The sequence below is a fragment of the Diabrotica undecimpunctata genome, chromosome 9, assembly GCF_040954645.1.
Source record: "Diabrotica undecimpunctata isolate CICGRU chromosome 9, icDiaUnde3, whole genome shotgun sequence".
Classification (NCBI taxonomy): Eukaryota; Metazoa; Arthropoda; class Insecta; order Coleoptera; family Chrysomelidae; genus Diabrotica; species Diabrotica undecimpunctata.
The window spans coordinates 123,479,524-123,504,123 of NC_092811.1; the positions used below are offsets into that span (position 1 = coordinate 123,479,524).

The 24,600-nt window shown below is 34.5% G+C and overlaps 1 protein-coding gene across 1 annotated transcript in view; it reads right to left on the reverse strand.

Annotated features, from left to right (window-relative positions):
• Window positions 1-251: 251 nt before the first annotated feature.
• Window positions 252-24,600, reverse strand: part of LOC140451388 (uncharacterized) — a 227,906-nt gene continuing 203,557 nt past the window's right edge. Inside the window, exon 5 of the mRNA XM_072545174.1 lies at window positions 252-2,786. Within this exon, the coding sequence (XP_072401275.1) occupies window positions 620-2,786 (2,167 nt within the window). The 3' untranslated portion in view covers window positions 252-619. The remainder of the gene's footprint in view (window positions 2,787-24,600) is intronic.

A 24,600-nucleotide genomic window follows, 5' to 3' on the forward strand; every position in this document is an offset into this window, starting at 1 on the left:
ATTTTTACCGTCGAGCTGATAAAAATTTTATTGAACATTGATTTCGCCCGAGTAACTGACATGCAAAATCAAGCGATGTTTCTAAGAAAACGGTTTTCTCTACACAAAAAATGCTTATAAACATTTTTGTTTAAAATTATGTCAGCTACATTTTTTATTTGAAACATTTTTTGCTACGGTGTACAGATTCTTGGTAAATCGATTTTTTTGCGATTTTACCCCCTGCGAGGGGAGTTTTGAAGGGAAGCCCGGGGGTAAAAGTGGTAAACTTTTTTTTTCATTTTTTTTTTGAGGTCCCAAAATTATTATTCCCGGAAAAATTCAGCTTGTTCGTATGATTTTTAGAGGTTTAGTGGCATTTTCGTCTCTGACGAAAATAATTCTGATGATTTATACTATTTTTGCCCTCATACCCTGGACTATAAATATTACAAAGGATAAATTAGAGGCGCAGGAGTAGGGAGAGATATATAGGAGGAGATATTTTATTTATGTACTTCTCTCCACATATTTTCGAGACGTACATAGCAAATTAGGAATATCTTATTCTACTTAACTGAAGATTACAATTCTCATGAAAGAAATAAAAAAATATAACATATTTTCACAAACTACAAATTCACAAAAGTGAGTCATCACTACAAGATCCCAGATCAATAACATCTCGATCCTTGTCAATATAATACAACGGTAAAGCTTCTTCTATATCGTCTTTTGATCCAGACGGTATGTTATGAGTAGGCTTCAAACGTTCTTTTTTTTTGTCAGGCAAGACGATGATCTCATTGGTATCGTCAGCAGAAGATTCAAGAGACATTACACTCGTTATCATCGGCAGTCTTTGCTCTAGAACAATTGTTGACTGTACATTTTCCTCCAATGAGGCAATATTAGCGACCGTTAGACGATTTCCTTTCGTTTTTGATTTGCCTCTACCTTCTTCTTGATAATACTGTACAAACTGTGGTGTGTCTGGTGCTGTGTTCTTCTTGTCTTTTACGGTCTTTTTTCTCCTTTTAGTTACATTTATTGGAACTGTAGTCCCTTTTTTACAATTGATAAAGCGTTCTACTGAGATGTCAGTATTACTTACATAGTCACTGAGAACATTTAAACTAGAGTATTGTCCAGGCACTACATCTGTTGGAACATTTCGAAGGTGATTTGTTACTGTATCAGATAGTAGATGTTGAGGAAGAAAACTGGGAGGATTTCCTGACGCTAACTCACATTGTAGTGGGATACGTGGAAAATAATGTACAGTACTACCTCCAACATTATCAGATGTAAGTGAGTTATGTGAGAAAGATTTAGGAGAATCCGTTCTGACTATCTCAGACGGAAGTGTGTGATGAGTGACATAATTAGGGGAATGCTCACTAACTATACCCGAAGGGGGTGGATGTCGTAGGAACTGACTAGGAGGATGTCCTCTTACTACATCAATTGGAATTGGCTGTGATGGAAATTTTGGTAGATAATTTGACTGAGGTTGCAAAATGGTATCCAACTCGGAAAATGAAGGTTGTGGTGTTATGTTTGACGAACTCAAATGGTGACTATTTTGGCTTATTTGATTATTTTCACCAGTGTCCGGTATTAACAGATAAATTTCTCCGTTTATATTTACAGCAGTTGAATTTTTTGGTACTATGTATATAGGATCGTCAGTTGGTGGTGCTGGAGGTAATGGTTTTTGTTTTTTGGTGTTCTTGGTCTTGTTTGGCATTCTTGGTTTACGTGGAATCGTTTGTTTTTTGGCTTGAGCAGCAGACCAAGCTATTTCGCATTCAGCAGTAGATTTGACAAATTCTGAGTACCGTTCATAAAACGAGTCCTTTCGTAGACTTCTATTTTGAACATCATTAGAGTCTTTCGGAAGTGTTCCCTGCGCGTTATGGTATAGGCCAGGTGACTTAGTAGGTTTTTTCAACGTTCTTACATTATTGGGTATACTTTTTTTGATTATTTGATCGCCTGTATCATCCTCTATCGTTATAATATCATCCTCAGGCATAACCAACGGATCGCATAAAGGATCCTCTTCGGGATCTTGATTCACAAAAACATTTTCTTCTTCTACAAATCTATCGTCTAAATTGTCCAAATCTTCATTATTATTAGCGGCAGACCTGGAATCACTGTCTTCTTCTTCCGAATTGTCTGAATTTTCAGAATCTTCCACACATATTATATCTGTCACTGCTTTTGCATCTTCCTTACTATCAACTGCTTCCATTGCAGCTACTTTATTATTATCAGTTTCCATTGCTGTATTGGTTTCCATCACGGCACAAATTTTACTCGCTGCTCTTGAGTCATTTTCTACTGATTCATCAGTTTCTTCTAGTGTACCACTCTCGTCAGTCAGATCAATTTCCTTCTCAATGTCATTATCCACTGCTGCATCAACCTCTGCTATTTTTTCACCTTCGTCTGTTACACCGATCTCGCTTTCGATTTCATTACCTATGGCTGCATCAGTCTCTACCCCTTTATCAGCTTCACCGTTTAGAAAAACTTCTGTTTCAATCTCCTCATCAGCACTCATTGTACTTGAGTTACTACAAGAATCTATTACCATCGGTGGAACTAAGTCGTTATCAATTATTTCAGTCACTTGCAATTCTTCGGTATCATCATCATTCTCGTTCTCTGAAAACATCGAACTCGCGACATTGGTTTCAACTTCGTATATTTTTTTATTTATCACAACGCAATGCACCTGATCTCTCTTTTCTTTTTCACCGTCTATTTCTTCACCGGAGGAGTGAACACTAACTGATCTAAAAAATAAAAAATATAAGAAAATCTTTATAAAAACCCAAAATAAAGTTATTAAAATAAAATAACTTAAATTCCACAACAAATAATTATTTCACAAATATTTAAGAAACTAGATAAAAAATACAGTTACTTTAGGAATACCTTCTCAAAACATCTTTCTGAAAAATTAAAAACTGGGCGGTTTTATTGTTCCATCTATTTCTACTTCTTTTGTTCCATGGTTTTAGTCATGCGGTTTCCCGGCATCCACCGTACATTGTCTTGTCAGGTGAAATGTTAGATACTCAGGATTGCCAAGCATTCTATCGTTTCTACATAATCAAAAAATTCCTTATCCTAGAGGACTGCTCTTCTTAATACTTCCTCATTTTTGACTCTGTCCTTCCATTTTATTTAAAGCATTCGTCGCAGTCACCACATTTCAAAACTTTAAGTCATATAATGTATCTGGTCCTTAACGTCCATGCTTACATTCCGTATAAGATAACAAAGGTCAAACGTAACACTTAAGCATCTTGTATCTCAGGACTCCAACTTGCAATCAGTTAGAAATTCAGGAAATTTCAAAAAAGCTTGTCTAGCTTGTTCCTTAGTTAGTCTTAGGATCCCAACTATTGTTTAGCAGACAACCCTAGTATTTAAACTGCCTGACTTACTCGATTTCTTCTCCAGATACACATTGTCCAATATCAAATCTTCAGAATTCATATCCGAAATTGGACAGTATAATTTTATCACCCAGTAGACCGAATGAATCTATTTGTTATTAAATACACACACGTAGTTAATTAGGTTACATACACATTTGGTCAATTATCAATAATATAATTTGGACATCAATCAAAAGTGCTGACAAAGTTAAACAATTTACATAAATTAAATACACATATCACGCGAGGTCCGCGAATATATTGACCCAATTAAAACTTATATAAAACTAAGATCTCTTGCCTAGAGAAGCATTCAATCAATATTCACTCAACAAACTTGATAGTCTTCAACGATCAACTTCATCAGTCTCTACTCAAAGTAATCCCGGGTCAACGCCCATAGTGTACGTCTCAACAGTAAACTCTGCTACTATTATTTGGTGTTTCCATTACAACTGAACGAACATCTTCACTGAGCCAACGAAGGGGAATTTTTTCACACATATCTTTGCATTTGGATAATTATTTTTCCCTAAAATTAGTGTTTTTGCTTTCTTGATAATTATTGTCAAACGAAAAGCCCTACATCTGATTTTTCAGTCTTGGGGTAATGAGAAATTTGATCAGCATGATCAAAACTACGCCTCTGCAAAGTTTCTGCCAATTAAACTAAAAACTACTTGTACATAATAAATGTACCGGGGTTCTTTGAGACTTTAACATCAAATTTTATTCATCGAATATGTCAAATTCAATATAATGGTGGAAATGCAATAGGTGCATCCGTAGTTCAAGACAGAGAAAATAAAAGAAAGGAAAATACATAAATGAAGACTGTAAGAGCGTCTTCATTTATGTATTTTAATTTCTAATCTCATTTCTTTCTCTGCGATGGGCTTTCCGGTAATATTTCAAAAGAAAAAATTCGAGCTGTTCAAAATAACGATACAAGTGATAAGATATTACAGCCTATTCAAAAACAAAACATATTAAATAACTTCGATAAAAACATTTCAGCTCGTTTGAGAAATGTGCCCGGTTTAGACGCAGGAAAAGCGCATTATCATACTGCTTGTATGTTTAGTTTTTGTAAGAAAACAACTGAAAGAAAAAGAGGTCGATCAACATGTTAAAACACTAAGAATTATAAGACTTATAATGAATGATCTTATTACTTTTCTGCTCTTCTTGGAGTTGATTTCATAACGCCTAATCAAACCCATAGAACTGTATTTTGCATGACATTTATTCTGCTTAGGATCCAATCAGATGCAGAACCATAATTTATAATTGACCTAATATAAGCTTTATAGAAAAGTAAAGATGTTCCAACATCATTATGACGATGGAACTTGATTATTTTGCCTACCACATAGGGTTATTACTATAAAGGGTTGAAAATTGGGGACAGAAATTATGGGGCTAGAGACAGGGTAATCAAAACATACCGAAACGTTGCGAACGGCTACTCAGGGTTTCGCTGGAGAGCTGGATCGTGGATAAGTGAATAACAAGATGGGATGAGGCAACTACCAAAAATGAAACAAAAGTGGTACTTACATGAATCTCCTGGACAAACACAATACAAGAAGGTTCTCAAGCTATTTAAAATAAGGACGTCGCTTAGAAGAATCTTCCTGCTGAATGAAAGAAAGGCTCTTCCTTCCTAAAAAATCCAAAAGGGGTTAAAAATTGTTTAAAAGAAATAATTTAGGGAAAAAAATTACACATTTATTGTTGTCTACAACTATATATAGTACAAAAAATACTATATAAATAGTCACAAAAATAAATATAAAATAACAAAAAAACACACTTACTATGTTCTATCCGTACAAACTCTAAAAGTTGGAGATACTATAAGAACTTACAATTGTTACTGGGCGATATTTTGTAGCAGGAATAAATTATTATAAAGCAAAAATATCTTTTTAAATGGGACTATACATAAAGCTTAAATTTTCTATAAAAAAAAAACAAAGCAAAACAAGATCGCAGTTATGATTAGGTATGTGTCAAATGTAAAAAAATAAAGCTAGCTGTCAGATGTCAATATTAAATTTTAAAACTTGAGAACATTTAATACGACAGCTAGGTCACACCCTAACATTTATAATTTTAATTATTACAATTTCTTAACCTGTTGTGAAACCAATTATTTATGGCAAATGTCTATTTTTACTTTAAAAGTTCAACAAAAAAAATTACCTGGTTTTCACTTAATGTTAATTTTATTACTTTGAGAATTTCTGGGGTTAGAACTGGATTTAGATTCTCTGCCGCACAAAAAAAATGCATCTCCAAACTGCGAAATAGCCTGGAATGGCTTAGGACAAACAAAATGAGGCTGGAAGCTGAGGCACTGGGACGTAAACTTTGAAACTCGACTTCTTATTAACTGGAATACAACTGGACACAATAAAACCATGTGCTTATCCTTCAAAATTGTTGTAAACGCCGTTTTACAAATATCTCAAATGAGAGACGACATAAAAAATAAAACAGTGATTACTCTTTCAAAACTGAAACATTACATTAAGTATAATTCACTTTTTTCAACAAATTTGCCGGCTTCTTAACGCCGACACTCGCCGTGTGTTGTCTCAACAAAATCTCTTCCAAACCCGAATTTGACCGTCGATCTCCGTCTTACCGGGTTTCCTCTCTGGCACCCTTCCCCTCTACCGGTCTTTGCAACGGGCCAACTATAATTCTTTTCAAGGGAGAATTTAACCTTGAATCATCGCTTGCTTTTAAAATTGTACAACTAAGACGTAATATACGAATTATTTTATTACACAGTTCTCTTGAATGCGTCGCAAACACGTTTTTGTAAACAAATTTTAAAAGAAATTTCATACATAACCAGGAGCGTACCAGATAAATTTAATACTTTGTATATTCGATGGTTATAAGGAATTTATACATGCTACAATATTATTATTATTATATTTTTTCACCGTAAACTCAATATGTGACTTCCATGTTAGTTTACAATTAAGTATTATCCTCAACACCTTATGAGACGTATGAGACCAACATTATTAGATCTAAGATAAATCTTTCTACGGTAGTAAAAATTACAAGTTGTTTCTCGAACCGAGATGAAATTTGGAAGTTTTTAACTAAAATATCAAGACTTTAACTATCATATGCTCCCTCTATGTCCATGCATATTGCAGATAAGTAAGTGTTGTCCGTAAACGTGTTCTGAATATCTATCATTAGTTGTAAGGCATCTAAGAGCCTCTGCACAGTGCTGCAGCCAGGCTGCGACAGATACTCAAAATGAAAAAGTTTACGGGCAGCCAAGAATCCCTGGCTGCGGCAACTACTAGAACATGCCTGTTTCACCGGCAACCCGTTGGCTACCTGCAGTCAAAGCGGGTGAGGATCTTTAATGAGTCAGTCTGCATCCCAGATGCAGTTGAAAAAACAGCCATGGCTAAATGGGCTTGGGCCGAACATGTTGCCAGATTAACGGATGATAGATGGACCAGAAAGATTCTGGAATGGCGACCAAGGCAAGAGGCATATCGATATCGAAGCAGAGGACGACCACCGACTAGATGGATTAATGATATCAAGCGCATCACCACCAACTGGATGCAAGAAGTTCAAGATAGAAATAGTTGGAAAATTTGACGGGAGGCCTACGTTCAGCAGTGGACAAATATAGGCTATATGATAATGATGATGATAATATAAATATAAAGGGATATGGACGTGCAAAAGACCATAATTATTTACCGTAATAAAGAAAAGGCTGGTAAATCGCCTTCGCAAATTATATAATTTCTTTCCATCCTCGTTTTTTTCCATCTCTATCATTGTAATCTTCAGAAGATATACCATAAATCACCTTTCCTTATCCCGAAACGGGTTTTAACTTCCCGAATTAATTTTCCGGTGTCAAAAGTCATTTTAAAAACGTTGGGGATAGGTCTGACAGACACGACAATCCCTTCAGAATCCTCACTCGCTTGCCAACGCGCTGCCAGTGCAACAGGCACGTTCTAGTGGAGTGGCTGCTACGTCAAGGATTCTTAGCTGCCTAGTGCGCGGGCTCCCGTAAACTGACGGGATTTGAGTGGCTGTCGCAGTCTGGTTGCAAACTACGCGGGGGCCCTAAAGTACTTCTTCCATCATCAATATTGTCCAGACCAGGTGATTTCTCGTTTTTATGGCATGCGTAATTTCTTCCATGCTTGGTGGGGGTATTTCTAATTCAACCGGTTGATACTCATGTTCTCCGTTGTTTCCATCAGTGAAATTTTGAAAATATTCAGCCCATCTTTCTATTATTTTGTTTTCGACAGCCAGCATTTCTCCATTTTTATCTCTTACGAAGTTGGGTGTGCTTATGTACGAGCCTCTCTTATGTTGTCTTACTTCTCTGCAGAAATTTTTATTTTGATTTCGTCTGTGTTTGTAAGTCGATCTCGCAAAGTTTTTGCAAAATTCTTCGGCTTAGCTGATCTTTATTTTGGGCTTCCCAGCTATTATTAAACACCATTAAACTCAAAACAGCCCAAACTCTTTTATAGGCCTCGCCTGAGGCACACGACATCTTAACGAACCCTATTTGTCAAAACTGAAATTGTATATATCGTGTAAGTTGTTTACTAACTTTGGTTTCCAATAGCAACTTGATCTAATGCTTCCTACCAATAATACTTTTAAATCTAAAATTTTCCTGAAACTTTAGGGACATACGTTAACTTGCTTTGTTCTATTTTGCTCACACTCTTTGTATAAAAGTCTTAATTGTTCCTCCATAATATATATATATATATATATATATATATATATATATATATATATATATATATATATATATATATATAACGGGTTTATTACAGTTGCCGCCGTTTCTCGCAACTTAGCTTCCAACGCTTGCGATCGTTCCAGTCATTTACTTGTAGACCCCTATCTTCCATTGCACCTTTTACTTCTTGTCTTCCCTTTTTCCTGCGGTTGGTGGGGATCCACTGTAACATTCTCTTTGGCCATCGTTGATCATTCATCCTTTCTATATGGCCATACCATTTCAGCCTTTTGCATTCTATAGTTTCCAGGACGTCAATGTCTATGCCCATACGCTCTCTGATTTCAGTATTCATCCCTCCATAATCTGACCAAAAAAAAACTTTTTTCTTAATTTCATAAACTTTAAATTTCTTTCTTGGAGTACACGGTGTTTCATCGATAACCAAATCAGTTTTCGTCAGTGGTGTTAAAGGAGTTTTAAGCTGTTTTAGCTCTTTTTTCTGTTTCTCCGCTTTAAGTTTTTGATACCTTTTTTTGTCTTTGTCTGAATGCAGCTGAATTAGTTCTCCATTGTTTCCTCTTCAGTCTTTGTTGTCTTGGAATCATCTCATTAATAGATTTTTTTATTTTACTTTTTCGTTGCCTCAGATACTTTTCTTTTTCTTTTTGTTGTTGTTCAGCTCTTTTGATCGGATCTTCTCTTATTTTCCTGCGTCTTTCTCTCTCCCTTTCTCGTTTTCTACGTAAAACCTCTTCTTTGGAAAGTTTAGCCATGATTCTGGAAAAAAAATTAACATTAGTAATAAAATAACACGTGGTCGAAATTTACGTGTCTCACTTGTAATTTCCGTGTCACTAAAAAGATATAGGAATTACTAACCGAGAACTCTAAATAACTCTAACATTGATTGACGCATAAAAATTTGAAAAATTTGTTATTTTTACCAAAAATAAACTTACCTCGGAAATTACGCAGAGGTGATTCGCAAGCTTCAGGTTGCCAGAGTCGTTGAAAGCAGAGACATCTTTGCTTTTTAAACGGAATTTTTGTTTGTAACATGGGAATTACTCGTATTAACAGGGATAAAGGATATAATTTTTTTTGTAGTTGGATTTCAACTTTATGTGGCTTTGGGTTTCAAGATTTTAAATATTAAATTATTCTTTTAATCCAATTCCAAACAGAAGATGTTAAAAGTAGAAGGATAAAAAAACTTTATAAAAATGCATTTCAGTAATGATTTTAATATATTATTTTTGTTCAATTTCTGATACCAAGATATGGTGAGACTCACTTTTCAGATAATTATTTAGAAGGTTTGTATGTGTACCAAAACAATTTTTAACTGAAGGTGATTAATTGGCAACATCATATTTAAAGCGACGAAAGGATATTTCCCTTATCAACTTTGCAGAGGCGTACCAAAATAAGATTTTAATTATTTATTTAAATACATAGGTACGTAATTACGTAATTAAATCTAAGACCGATATACTTATTAAATTATCATGTGTGTTTTGACAGGTAAAGTAAAAGCCATATAAGAAGATAGGTTAGTAATTAGGCAATGATCAATGGACATCGACCAATTTTTAAAATTTAATTCTAACCACTTAAAAAGTAAATTATTTAAGTTCATATATTTTATATTCCGTAAGAATACTTGATGTTGTTCTGTTAAAAGCAAATGAAATGAATATAATATTTATATATAATTTATTACACACAATAAAATTTATTTTATTAATGACATTTTTAATATAGAAATCATTCAGTTTACTATACAATAACTCTCCACATAATATAATCTCTCTCCTATGACGCTGCAGCCCACGTCAGGCCCTGTCCTCTCCAAGCATCCCTTTCCTTGGTTACTCTTCTCCAGTTATTCACCCTCATTATATCTTAAGCATCTGTTCTTACTTCGTCTATCCACCGCTTCCTTGGATTTTATACTGGCCGACGTTTCATCATAGTTCCACTAAGTGTTCTAAGCTCCCACTAGGTGATCTATTATTATCCAAAAATTTAAAGCCCAAAATAAGATGAAAGACCAACTACTAGGGAATATATCAAAGATAAAAATTGCAAACTGGAGAGGAAAGATTCAGGACCAGAGAAAGTGGGAAAAGATAGTAGACAAAGCAAAAACACCATAAGAGTCATCGGCTCCTTTATATATATTGTTATGGTAAGGAAAATTTAATTTTAAAATACAATATCTAAATTGATAAACTTACCCACAACTTTGTTTATCTCAGAACTTACTTCCGTGGTTCAGTATCAATTATGTTTTATTTGCAAGTAACAGGACAAAAAGGAATAAAAATATAAACAAACAATACCATATGTACCTTTTATCAATATATTATATCATGGAAATTCAAACATACCAGCTGTATAAAAAAATCGATTTACAAAAAAAAAAACAAGATCATATCATATAATTATCAGTATAAATAACAACAGATCATATGATCCTAATGTTCTCTCCTGTCCTATAAATTTGTATAAAAAAAACTGTCTCTATTCAATTCTATATCCAAAAACAAAACTTCGCTCCGAATTTCTGAGTCTAATTTTCGTTTTTAAAAAAACAAGCTAAACTTTATGTTGATTCTCCTTATGCTGTTTCTACACACCTCCTGATCTCGTTTACTCTCGCACCAAAACATATGCAGCCTCGCCTCAAATATTTCTTATATTAAAAGAAAGACTTACAAATTGTGGATTTAAAGATCTCTTCTTACACTGTCACGGCTTTCTGCTGCCACAAACAACTTCATAAACTTTCTTTCACGATTCCCAACTTTATCTCGCGACGTCCACACCTTTTTTTCTTATCACAGGAAACAATCTTTTCTCTTGCAGTTCTATCTTAGACTCCCGGTTTTTCCTTTGCCCAAAAAAACCAAACTAACTTCCCTTTCCTCTTACTTCTCCAATCCCTCTCTCGAACCAATCAAATAACTCAAAACAAAAATATCTTACCATCTCCTCTCTTTCTCTCGTCAAACTTTCCTTGACTCACCATACTGTCTTTTATTAGAATCCACTATCAAATTTCTTTGTCAACAAAACCCTAACGACCTCTTCTTCTTCTTCTATAGTGCGTTGGCGAATTATCTTAAGGCCAGACGTCTGTCTTTTGCGGCATGCAAAAGATCGCCAGTGTTATTTATGCCTGTCCAGTTCTTTATGTTCCGTAGCCACGACATTTGTTTACGACCTACTCCTCTCTAGCCTTCAATCTTTCCCTGGATGATTAGTTGAGGGATTGCGTATTTTTTTCCTCTCAGAATATGGCCGAGATATCCAATTTTTCGATTTTGATCAAATTGAGTAGTTCTCTCTCAGTATTTGCCTTTCTTAAGACTTCCCCGTTTCTCACCCTATCTGTCCATGATATGCGGAAAATTCTTCGCAACGTCCACATTTCGAAGGGCTCACACTTATTAATTAACCATCCTGTAGCGGAGATTGAAGGAAATATTGCGGTTACATAGTAGCGGTTTAAATTTGTAAAAGCTTGTCTTGCTTGTTCGGTACGGCATTTTATTTCTTGTTGAAGATCCCATTGGTCATGCATCCTCATTCCCAAGTATTTAAATGTTTTCACATGATCAATTGGAGCTTTATCTACTTGCAGTTGTATTCTTAAAAGTGCGTTTTTTCTTATTGCCATGCATTTTTTCCAGCATTTATCTTCAAGCCATATATTTTCCTACGGTGTTTATTTTATTTAACATCAACTGCATATCATGTTCGTTGTCTGTTATTATCGCGGTGTCGTCGGCGTAACGAATGTTTTTTATCGGGAATCCGTTTACATTTATTCCACACTCAGAGACTTCCAGTGCCTCTGCAAAAATGTTCTCCACATAGAGATTGAAGAGCATAGGAGACAAAATACACCCCCGTCGCACGCCTCTTAAAATTTCAAATTCTTCTGTGTTGGTTGATTTGTTCAGTCTCACTCGTGCTTTTTGATTCCAATACAGATTCTGGATAACTCTTACATCTTTCTCGTCAATGTTAGCGTTGTGTAGCATTTTTATCATTGCGTCATGTTTTACGATATCAAACGCTTTTTCATAATCTAGGAATATTATGACTATATCCTTTCGTTGATCCATGCAGTTTTGTACAAGCGTATTCAAGCAGAAAGCTGTTTCACGTGTACCCAGTCCGCTCTTGAAACCAAATTGTGTCTCACCGCTTAGATCTTCCAGCTTTCTGAACATTCTTGTGTGAACGATGCGAAAAAACACCTTAAGCAAATGGTTCATTAAACTTATCAGTCTGTGGTCTTTGCATTTTGTCGCTCTTTGCGATTTAGGGATCATTATAAAAGTTGAATAAAGCCAATCCGTTGGAATGTGGCCGGTGTTATATATGGCATTGAAAATTGTTATCAGCATGTCGATGTTATCATCTTCCAACAGTTTTATGACTTCCGTAGTAATTCCACCCGGTCCAGGGGCCTTGCCTAGTTTTGCTACTTTTATAGCGTACTCCACCTCAGCGCGAATAATGGGAGGGCCGGATACATTTTCCGTGGACGAAGCATAGTTTGCCCAGATTTAGCTATTTCTTCCTGGGTATGAACGTAGTTTCCTTGATCATTCTTCAGGCGAGTCTCATGGTGTTTCTTGTATATACTCGAAATTTCTTTGACCTTTATATGTAGTCCAAAGCTGTCTCCCTTTTCTTGTAGTGATTCCAATTCGTCACAACGTTCTTTCATCCAGCTTTCCTTTGTGTTTTTAATTCTTGCCCTTAGCGTACGTTGGACTTCCTTGTATTCCTGTTGATTCTGATTTATTTTGTACTGTTTGCGTTGTTCCATTAGATCAAGTATCTCCGTCACCCGTCATCCACTTGTTTTTGTGATTTCTTTTTATTTTACTTGCGACTACTTCGTCAGCCTCGACTATAGCTATTTTTATTTTCTCACAGGTTTCCTCTATGCAATTTCATTGTATGTTTCTCAAGTTCTCGTTGATGTGCTTACTGTATTTAGATCTAAGCTCTTCATCTCTCTTTAATTCTCTAGTGTTTATGTATTTTTTATTAGATGGCTTTTTAACCTTTGCCAATCGAAGTCTTACATTCGCGATTAGGGGGTTGTGGTCACACGAAATGTCCGCACCAGGGTAAGCGGCCAATATTTTTATATAGTTGCGGAATCTTTTGTTTATCAAGATGTAATCAATTTGATTCAGTATCATATGACCTGGACGATCTCCTGGTGCTCGCCATGTATACAATCTTCTTGGTGGGAGTAGATACCACGTATTGGATATGACGAAATCGTGGTCATTACAAAATTCAATTAGTAACTCTCCTCGCTCATTTTTGTTACCCAGACCAAAATCACCGACCGCATTACCACATCTACCCCTACCGACTTTGGCATTAAAATCGCCTATTATGCTTCCTTTATGTCTTTATAGAAATATAAAACTTCAATTTCTGGTTTATCAGATGTGGGTGCGTAAAACTAACTACCCTAACGACCGTTCATTATTTTTTGAATTGAATAGATAGCTTTTATTTTTACACAATTTACATTACCTGGAAAAACCGAAGTTTATTTTTATATTATACAAATACTTACTTTCTAAATCTAAGTTAGAGGTAATGGATTTTGACAAGAGCTATGAGTCATGCCGATGCAGTATACAAGTTTATCTGTTATTTACAAGGTGATAGCTCTTGTCAAAATCCATTACCTATAAATAACGAAATATACGAATAGTTCTTGGTACCTAACCGAATATTAGGGAAACACAAACGACCTTTCATTGTCCCGCTTGTTTGCACAAGTTTTTATACACTTTTAAACTTATATATATATCATATAACATCGATAAATTGAACACAGAGATTGCAAAAACTTTTTTTGCAAAACTTTAAATGACATTTTTGAGGATTTTCCATTTACGTAAATGTAATTCTCACTAAGATATTAAATAATACCAGATCATTTAATTTTTAATCATCAACAAAAATGTAATATATGATGACAAGTATGAATTTGATGGTAATACAATATTCAAAGATATCGCGACCCTAGAACATATTTCTTTGTTCATAACAGTAATTTAGATAACATTAATCATTTTTCAATTATATGTGTGGATGGAACATTATTTTTCTAATAACAAACTTTGTTTAGTTGGTAAACCTACACTATACGTTACAAAAATTAAACAAAAAATCATTAAAATAAAATAAATAAAAATAACTCGTTATAGTAGTATCTTGCCAGATCTTAGATACTGTGTGACCAGCATTTATCCCCGTTTCGTTCAGATAATAAATCTTCTTGTGGGCAGAACGAGCCTCTCTAATAGAGCGAAGATATCTTCATCGCTATGAGACTATATCTTCTTTTTTTATTAAGACTGATTTACCTGATCGTTTGGTATATACAAATTTTAAATCTTCTTTTATTATTATCCTTAACGTTTCTCTGCTCATTCTTGGAATGAGACCATTCTCCATTACCTTTGTCCTAATGGATTCGAGGGTTGGCGCTTTATTCTCAACAAGGAAAGAATTAATAGTAGACCGTATAAAATATTTCTGGTAGTCGTCCAATTCAAGTTTTTTTCTACCACGAGAATGTACTTTTGGAGCTTGAACAATCCCAGTCACCTTTTTTTCACGTATAATGCGTTCTATTGTCGACACGGATACTCCCGTTAAAAATGAACATCGATCTACAGCTTCCACTGTACGAAGTGTATTTTTTAAATTTTCATACACTTTACAGATATTCTGTTTTTCTTCTACCGATATAAACTTCCGCTTTCTTTGTACTTTACTTGGACCCGCTACGGCTTTCATCTTAATGCTATAAAAAGAATAAATATCAATCAAAATATTCTGCTATTTATTTGTTGTTTACTTAACTCAAAAACTATTTTAAAATTAATAAATAGAATAAAGTCTATTTAAGAAATATAAAATAAAGTCACATGCACAAGAAAAAGAACACTCCACGCTTATGCACATATAGAATGTGAAACGAATAAAATATTTCTCTCATTCTTATTTTTTTCCAAGGACGTAAATATATAGCCGAGCGAAATGTTGATAAGTTTACCGATGTTTCAAAGTATTCAACTGAACTTGTCCAACTATAAGCTCGAAAAACGCACCGGTATGCACAATTTAAATTGATACGGGAGCAAATTTTATGGAATTATCTTATATTTCACTTACTTACATTGTCGAAGCATACACAAGAAAAACGACCCCGGTATGATTTTATTCCTATTTATTAGGTAAGTAATTTAACACTGTGGCCATTAGTTCTCAGTTAAATTTGTAGATGAACCTTTAATTGAAAATTATCCGACTATAGATAGAAAACTTAGTTCAATTGTTTCAAATTTAGTTTTGATGTCTTCTATTTCGGTATTGAAGTTATAATTTAGTTTTAGTTTATTGTAGGTAATTGTATTACGAATAAGAATAGCTACGCTTCCATAGGGATTATCACTATATCTTCTAACAAGAATATTAATAATAAGAATAAGCATTAAAAGAATAATTGAGCCTTTTTTTAACCACTTTTTACTAATAAGCACAATGTCGATTGTTTTATTGTAAGTATTGCATTAAACTGCATTTGTTTGACATAATAAATCTAGCCTTCCACTGACTTGACAAATGACGGTTGTACAGCCATTAGGAGCTACTATTGTTTATTGTATCTAAAACGTCTTCCAAACCGGTGATTATTGTCTTTTATATCTTCTATTGAACAAATATTTTTTTAAATATTAACCCTCCGTTACTCGCGCGAGGTGTTGTGAACACTCCATGCCTATAATAGCTGTTAATATTTTCTATGCAATAATACCATTGTCGCCGTGCGCCTGCTTAGCTGCATATTTTCGTCGTCTCAACCACCTGGAAGAATCTGATCAGTGTAATGTTAAGGTCGTACCATATTATCGTGCACGTTGCGTTTCCAGCATAGCGTTTAGTTTCCGAAAAATATAATTTAAATGGTTTTAAATATGAACCACGCACACTGTCCGGAACATAGCGTTTCAGACACTTAACGTTTCCGTTCAGTATATTTGAAAACAATATTTTACTGATGCCGACGGCTACGTAACGAGTCGTAACCGGTTGGTAAGGATAATGTGAATTAGATGTCCGTCGTTTTCCCCCCGTTGTTTATTTAGGTATTTGTTTGATTTTGATACAGTGTATTTAAAAAAATAATTTTCGAGGCTATTTTGTCATTTATGCATGTGTTTTTATTGCTTTGTGACAATTAATCACAAAAGTGATAAATAATTAGGACTTTTGTATGGAAGTGATACCTCTTCTTTTTAAAAATACTTTTTGGTTTGATATGTATGGCTTCGGTAATGTAGTATTTTGTTTTTTAACTGAAGGTGAAATTAAATTTAAAACATATTTAAACTGAATCCTATTCATTCCAAAATATCCATAATATTTTTCATCGTCATCAATTAATTTTCTGTATAAAGTCCAGTATTCACATTCCTTCTTCCTTTCTCTTAGCATTGGATGTACTTCAAACCTTCTTTTTAACACAGTTTTTCATTCTTCATCGTTAAGTAGAAGAGCAATTGCACATAATTTTTGTCGAGAAAAGCGAGATCATATCTTCACCGAACCAAACTGAAACGTTCTATGTATGAAAATGTGAACGCGCAGCCCAATTGCTGGAGTGGAAACGATACGTGCCGGAAACTATACGTGCACGATAATATGCCGCGACCTTTAGTCGTTGTATCATAAGCACGTGTTTGGAGTGTTTCGAACATTCCGCAAGTAGTAAAGTTACATTTTGTTCATCGATATTTATTTTTGCCGATAAGTACACTCTGGGTCAAAAAGTTAAAAATGGGTAATTTTTGATGTCTTATATCTCCTAAACCTGTTCTGCAATTTAAGTGATTTTCTTAATATCTTATAGCCATATTCCTTGACAATATCGTTATAATAATATGGTTGCTAAACAGGTCAATTTTCATTGTATACCGGGTGTACGAATTAAACTGTGTTTTTTCTTAAAGTTTGCATCACCCTGTGGAATATTCTAGCATTTACAAAATATTGAAATTAAAACCTAACTATAGCCTCATGTTTTCTCAACATTTTGTTTTTTGATTCATTCGCTTATGTTGGATAATACAAAAGTTAGGTAGTTTAACAACTATCCATGTTTTTCATCAATACAGACGATTTAATTCACCAGCAAAATTAACCCCTCCACCTTTATTATTGTTTTGTTTACAGTACCTGTGACAGTTTGTTTCCTAAATTTGTGTTATCGAAGGATTTTTGATATATAGTTGTTGTACGACATTGTTGCAAATCTGTTTCCATGTTAATAACAATTCTTGAACAATTTGTAATTAAAATTAAAATTAAAAATTAAAATTGTAATGTAAATTATGTCAATGTGAGCGAATATTGTTTAAGTTGAAATTTCAGTGCTTTTTTATTGCTTGTGATTTTAAAAATGCCACTCGTTAAAACTGATGCTGCTAGGGCAGTGGTTTTAGTTGATGCTGGTTACAGTCAACGTTATATCGCTGGTATACTCGATGTACCCAGAACTACGGTACAAGATGCCAGACGATTTCGGCATACAGGATCGTACAACCGCAGGCCACGTCATGGCCGAAAACGGTGCACTTCAGTTCGAGATGACCGCTTCATTGTCACTAAAGTATTGAGAAATCGCTTTTGCACCGCTCCTGAAGCTCGTAGGTCTCTTATTGAGGTGACAAACGTTAGTGTGATTAGACAAACGATTGGAAGAAGACTGTCAGAAATAAACTTAGGGCTAGACTTCATTTTGCGCGAGAATATGCTAACTGGACTATGGCGGAATTGAAGAATAGACTGTTCTCAGATGAGAGCAGAATAGTCCTAAAAGGTCCAGATGGACGCCAACGTGTCTATAGGCGTCAAAATGAAAGGTTTGCTGCATGGGCTATAACCGAAATAGTGGCTTACCCAGGAGGGTCAATAATGATTTGGGGAGGTATTTTTACGAAGCGTGTACTGATCTTGTTGTGTTCGGTAGAGGCAGTGTGAATGCCCAAGTATATGTGCAAGAAGTTCTCCAAGACCATGTCATGCCTTTTGCACCATTCATTGGTGATAACTTCGGAATGCATGACAATGCACGTTGCCATACAGCAAGATCTATCCGTGAGTACCTTAATGAGGTCGCGATTCAAGTTCTACCATGGCCAGCACACAGTCCCGATCTTAACCCAATTGAGCATATCTGAGACAACCTCAAAAGACGGGTAAGAGCAAGAGTACCAGCCCCTGCATCATTTGAAGAGCTGAAGACAGCTGCGGTAGAGGAGTGGCACAATATCCCCCAATCTGATATTCAGGACATCATGAATCTATTGCCAAACCGGCTCCAAGAAGTCCTAAGGGCTAGAGGGGGAAACACCCATTATTGATACCCATTTTTTTTTTCAATTAGACTTTGATTTCCAAAATATTGTTAATTTGAATTATATTCGAAGATTTTATTCATTGGATTTTTACTGTAACAAATGACTTTTTTTCAAAAAGATTATTTTTTCTCTTCCGCTGAGATAAAAATTGATAAAAAACATGTCTAGTTGTTAAAAGCACCTAAATTTTGTATTATCCAACATAAACGAATCAATCAAAAAACAAAATGTTAAGAAAGCATGAGGCTATAGTTACGATTTAATTTCAGTATTCTACAAATGCTAAAATATTCCACAGGGTGATGCAAACTTTAAGACAAAAACACATTTTGATTTGTACACCCGGTATACAATGAAAATGTACCTGTTTAGCAACAATATTATTATGAAGATATTGTCAAGGAATAAGGCTATAACATATTAAAAAAATCACTTAAATCGGACAACAGGTTTAGGAGATATAAGAAATCAAAAATTACCCATTTTTAAGGTGGCCGGTTAATTTTGGCCCAGAGTGTATATTTATTCTTTTTACACTTGCATGGAAGTCTAAACAAGTATTGTGTCTATATAATATTTTCAATATTACTTTTTAGAAAAAACGGACGAATATGAGTTAGAACAAGCAAGATTACTCAAACTATTTGATGAATGTATGAGCTCTGACCAAATACCATCAGAAGAAGAATATCCTTATGTCCCACATCGTTTATTTCTCTTATAATCCAACTAACAAAATTCCCAGATTAAAGTTTCTAGAAGAGATTGGATTTAGTCTGGTGAAACCACAGATGGAAGTTAGGTCACAAGTAAAATCTCTTAGAGAGTCTCTCGTTTCAGAGAGTTAGGTCACAAACTCTCTAAAACGAGTCCTAGATAATGCAGCAACAACCAGTAACATTAAATGTAAGAGTTGTTGCAAAAATAGCAATAAAAATACGTGCCTAAGCTATATGAACACAATATGTGATGTATGCTACCGAGGCCAGTGAATTTATTCAAGTTTGTTTATTGTTCTTTATGTATAATAAAAAATTTTTGGTCTTATCTTTTTTACTTTATTTTTTTTTCTTTCTCAGTTGTGTTTAAATTTATTCCTAAAATCTATGTTTATAAAATTCAACGACTACATATGTAGAATATCATAATTGTTGAAATAAATAGTTTTATTTTGTAACAAACTGTGAACATTATATATACATAAAATATAAAAAAAACATTTGGGTTTTATTACTTTAAACAAAAAGTAAGATCAAATAATGGGGTGCTACAGACACCAAGCGAGTTGACACTTTCCTGAAATAGGGGCGATTAACGGAGGGTTAATAATAAAAGTTGTTACACTTTTTATTAATTGGTTATTATTTTCTACATTGTGATAATTAGGTTATGTTATAATTAGGTTAGTCGGTAAAGGTTGAGTAGACCTAAATGTTCCTCAGATCGTCCGTAAATTATTTTTCCTTTAATTATTTATATATTTCCTTCATTATACACTCCGACAAAAAAGTATCGCATCACCTATGAAACTATAAATTTTGTATTAACAATAATTTAAAACATGCATTTTTACTGTTGTTTTTTGAGTAGGTTACAAGTATTAAAAGAAAAATGCAGAATGTACGAAAAACAAAGGTTTTATTTAATTTATTTCATAAATTAGAAGTAAGCGCACAAACAGCATTGAATAAAAAAAATAAAAATCAAAAGTAATGATAATTTAGTAAGACGTATTGCCTCCTCTAGCTCTTATAACATCGAGACAACATTGTGGCATACTTTCAATTAATCTTCTTAGATAATCTTGATGGATATTATCCCATTCTACGGTTAACAACCGTTGTAGGTCCTGAAGATTAGCTGGGTCACATTACCAAATCTCATTCTTCTGTAAAGATGATCTCAAATATGTTCTATTGGGTTTAAGTCCGGGCTGTGTGCTGGCCAATTCAAAACTTGTAAATTTACCTCTTGAAGGTATTCGGTAACGATTCTTCCGACGTGTGGGCGTGCATTGTCATACATTAAAACAAAGTCATTACCAATAAATGGGGCGTACGGAACAACATGCATCTCCAAAATTTATCTAATGTACCTATCAGCAGTTAAGGATCCTCCATCTAGCTGTACCAATTCGGTTTGACCCCAAAGAGATATTCCAATCCAGAGCATAATCGATCCTCCTCCAAAGTTTGTCGCCGATCTTAGGTTGCATTGAAAATTACGCTCGCCATCTCGTCTATAAACTGATATTCTTCATCCGCAAAGAGTATGTTACCCCACTCATCGATATTCCTGTTTACGTGCTCTCTTGCAAATGTTAGACGTGCTATACGGTGTTCCCTTGTAAGTCTGGGGGCAGTGGCAGCTACTCTGGCTCTAATTTCAGACTGTCTTAAGATGTGCCTAACAGTTTCTGAAGACACACGTACATTTCGAGTCTCAGCTAAGCTGGGTTGAAGTTTGACTTGCAGTCACTTGTCTTCGACGCAAAGCCTGAAGGACTAAAAATCTATTGTCCACATTCGTAGTTGCTCTTGGCCGACCTGCTACAGCTCGTCTTTCATAAAGACCAGTCTCTCGGAACCTTAATGCCACTGGTGGTACTGTCAACTGATTTACACCCACTAAATTTGCCACATATCTCTGACTCCTTCCGTCTTCAATGAGGGAAATTATTCTAACCACCTAATATCTCGTTAAATTTAAATTTATATTGTCACGACCTTTCATACTCAATATTTAATACGAAATTTTAAATTAAACGCAAACTGTATACTTTTTACAAAAGTAAAATAAAGACTGATAATATAAAAACCAGACAAAATAGCAATTAACATTTTTTCTTTCTTAAACATTAAGCTGTATTTACAAATTTCTTTTTAATATTAATTCTAGCCTTAATATTCTGAAGGGCCAGAAAGAAATACACACATGTCCAAAAGTTTGGAATATGTACAAATAATGTATCTACGCCTATGGTAGTTTTAAAACTGTTGTTGACATTCATTCTAGAGCGTTTTTAAATGAAAATGATAAAAAATTTGAATCGTTTTTGTATGATTTTGGTCACATTCAACTGATTAGCGTATTTACACATTATTTCAGTCTTTGTTTAAATTTGAATTGAGCCGTTTAAAAATGACTAGAAACGTGATATCTCATTTAGACAGATCTAGAGTAATTGCTTTGTTACAACAGGGCTTTAGTCAAAGTTATATCGCGAATATTGTTGATGTTGCTCAGAGTGCTGTATCAAAAAAAAAAAAAAAAAATCCAAGATACAAATGACGCCAAGGATCTACCCAGAAGTGGTAGAAGTCGATGTACAACAGCAGCACAAGACCGGCAAATAACATTGATAGCTCGTAGAAATCGTCTGGAATCTACAAGTGGTATATCCAGAGAAATTTCTAGGATTCAAGGACTGAATATTTCACGGCAAACAATAACACGCAGACTAAATGCGGTAAATTTGTATCGTAGAAGACCACTACGTGTTCCTAAACTAACCTACCAACACAAAATAGTAAGGTTGCAATGGGCTAGAGAAATGGTACATCATGGTCCTAACTGGAATAACGTGATGTTCTCTTGGGATGATTGGCTTGGTATCTGATTCGCGAAGAACACTGGTTTGGAGGGCCCAGGACGACAAGCCCGACTAGAAACAGCCCAACCACGTGTCCCATTTGAAAATGGCAGTATTATGGTTTGGGGTGGTATTATGAGTCGTACACGGACGCCACTGCTGGTTCTGGAGAGAAGAGTCACTGGTGCTGTGTACATAGAGGAAGTTTTAAATCCTGTCGTACGTCTATTCCGAGGAGCAGTGGATGATGAATTTGTGTTTATACATGACAATGCACCTCCTCATCGAACAGAAGCAGTACAAAATTTTCTGGAAGAAGGAATATCTACATTACAGTGGTCTTCGAATTCCCCCGACATGAACGTTATTGAACATGCTTCGGGCATTCTCAAAACACGCATCAAGAAGCGAAACAATCCCCCCTATTACACTTCGAGAACTAAAAGATGCTGCTCGTGAAGAATGGGAGAGAATTCCGCAAGCCCAGCTCGACCAGGTAATGGGCAGCATGCCAAATCGCCTACAGGCATGCATACAGGCCAATGGAGGAAATACTAATTATTAGTTTTATTAAAAATTATTTTTTTTTATACTAATTTATTTTTAAATGTAAGTTGTACATTGTACACAAGCTTTTCACTCCAATAGAATAAATAATTTTTTTGCACATCGTTTATCTGGTTTTAAGATTTATTTAGTATTGTTGATAATTAAAACAAAATAATGTTTAACTATTCAGAAGATTTTATATATAAAAATCGATAAAAAGATGAAATATTCCAATATTCCAAACTTTTGAACATATGTGTAGTTTAAATTAACCAAATGCTGTCAGAAATATTTGTAATTTTATAAGTGATGCGATACTTTTTTGGCGGAGTATAAAATGTGTTCATCCTGTTACTATCTTTTTGGCCTCAAAAATTACATGCCGTGACAAAAGGACTGTTTGGGCAAAATTAAATCCGCCTTTATTTTAAAAAAATATTTATTTTAAACACAGGGCATAGTTACTAAATAATATACACATTTGTATAAACAGTAAAATAGTATTATAAAAAGAACCAACATTCTAATAATAAAGAAATTAAGAAAAAAATAAACTTATCCAGTATCTGACTATTATATTTTCGAGATAACAAAAGTGTGTAAATAAAAAACAATTTACAATGTTTCTTTCAAGTTGTGATAAGGTTGGTAATGGATAATGAGTAACAATAATAATTCTAGAAGCGTCCCTTTTATTTTAGCATTCAGTGAATTTTTGCATCACCTATCCTCAAAAATATATTAATCAGAATTAGTGAACCTACTTTAAACATTATACAAATACTATCTACAGAATCACAGCAAAATACTTTTATCCAATTGCTTTGTCATAAGCTTTGGAAGATTCTTAAACAAATCCAGTATTTCAAGAGGTTCAAATATAAATAAATCGTTTTCTCCGGAGATTATACAAGGTGGTCATTCGATTCGTTTATCGGTCGATCACTTTTATTATTATTTGGCATATTTTGGGGCATAAGTCTCTAGAAGCATCTAAAAAGTATGTGGAATTTTTGATCCGAAATTAATCATGAGTGTCATAAAGTTGCCTGTACTGGACATTTAAAACGAAGACAGAAAACAGTTTCAAAATAGAGTGCTCGGAAAAAATTACATATCTTGGGTTCTAATGGACCAAATTTGCTATTTTTTTAAACTGCTGTATCATGTTTAAATAATGACATTTATCGTATTTTCATTGCAAAATTATCCAAAAAAAAATTGTAACATGTTTTTAGTTTAGTTTTTTATGTTTTTATTTCCTTTAATGGTCTTATTAATGGTAATTTGTCCGGTCCTCCGATTATTCGCGCCGAGGTGGAGTACGCTATAAAAATAGCAAAACTGGGCAAGGCCCCTGGACCGGATGGCATTACTACGGAAGCCCTAAAACTGTTGGATGATGACAACATCGACACTCTGGTAACAATCTTCAATGCCATATATGACACCGGCCACATTCCAACGGATTGGCTTTGTTCAACCTTCATAATGATCCCTAAATCACAAAGAGCGACAAGGTGCAAGGACCACAGACTGATTAGCTTGATGAGTCATTTACTTAAAATATTTCTTCGCATACTCCACACAAGAATGTTCAGAAAACTAGAAGAGCTGAGCGGCGAGACACAATTTGTTTTCAAGAAGGGACTCGGGACGCGCGAAGCATCATTCTGCTTGAATACCCTGGTACAAAACTGTATGGACCAACGAAAAGATATAGTCATCACATTCCTCGACTACGAAAAAGCTTTTGACACCGTAAAACAC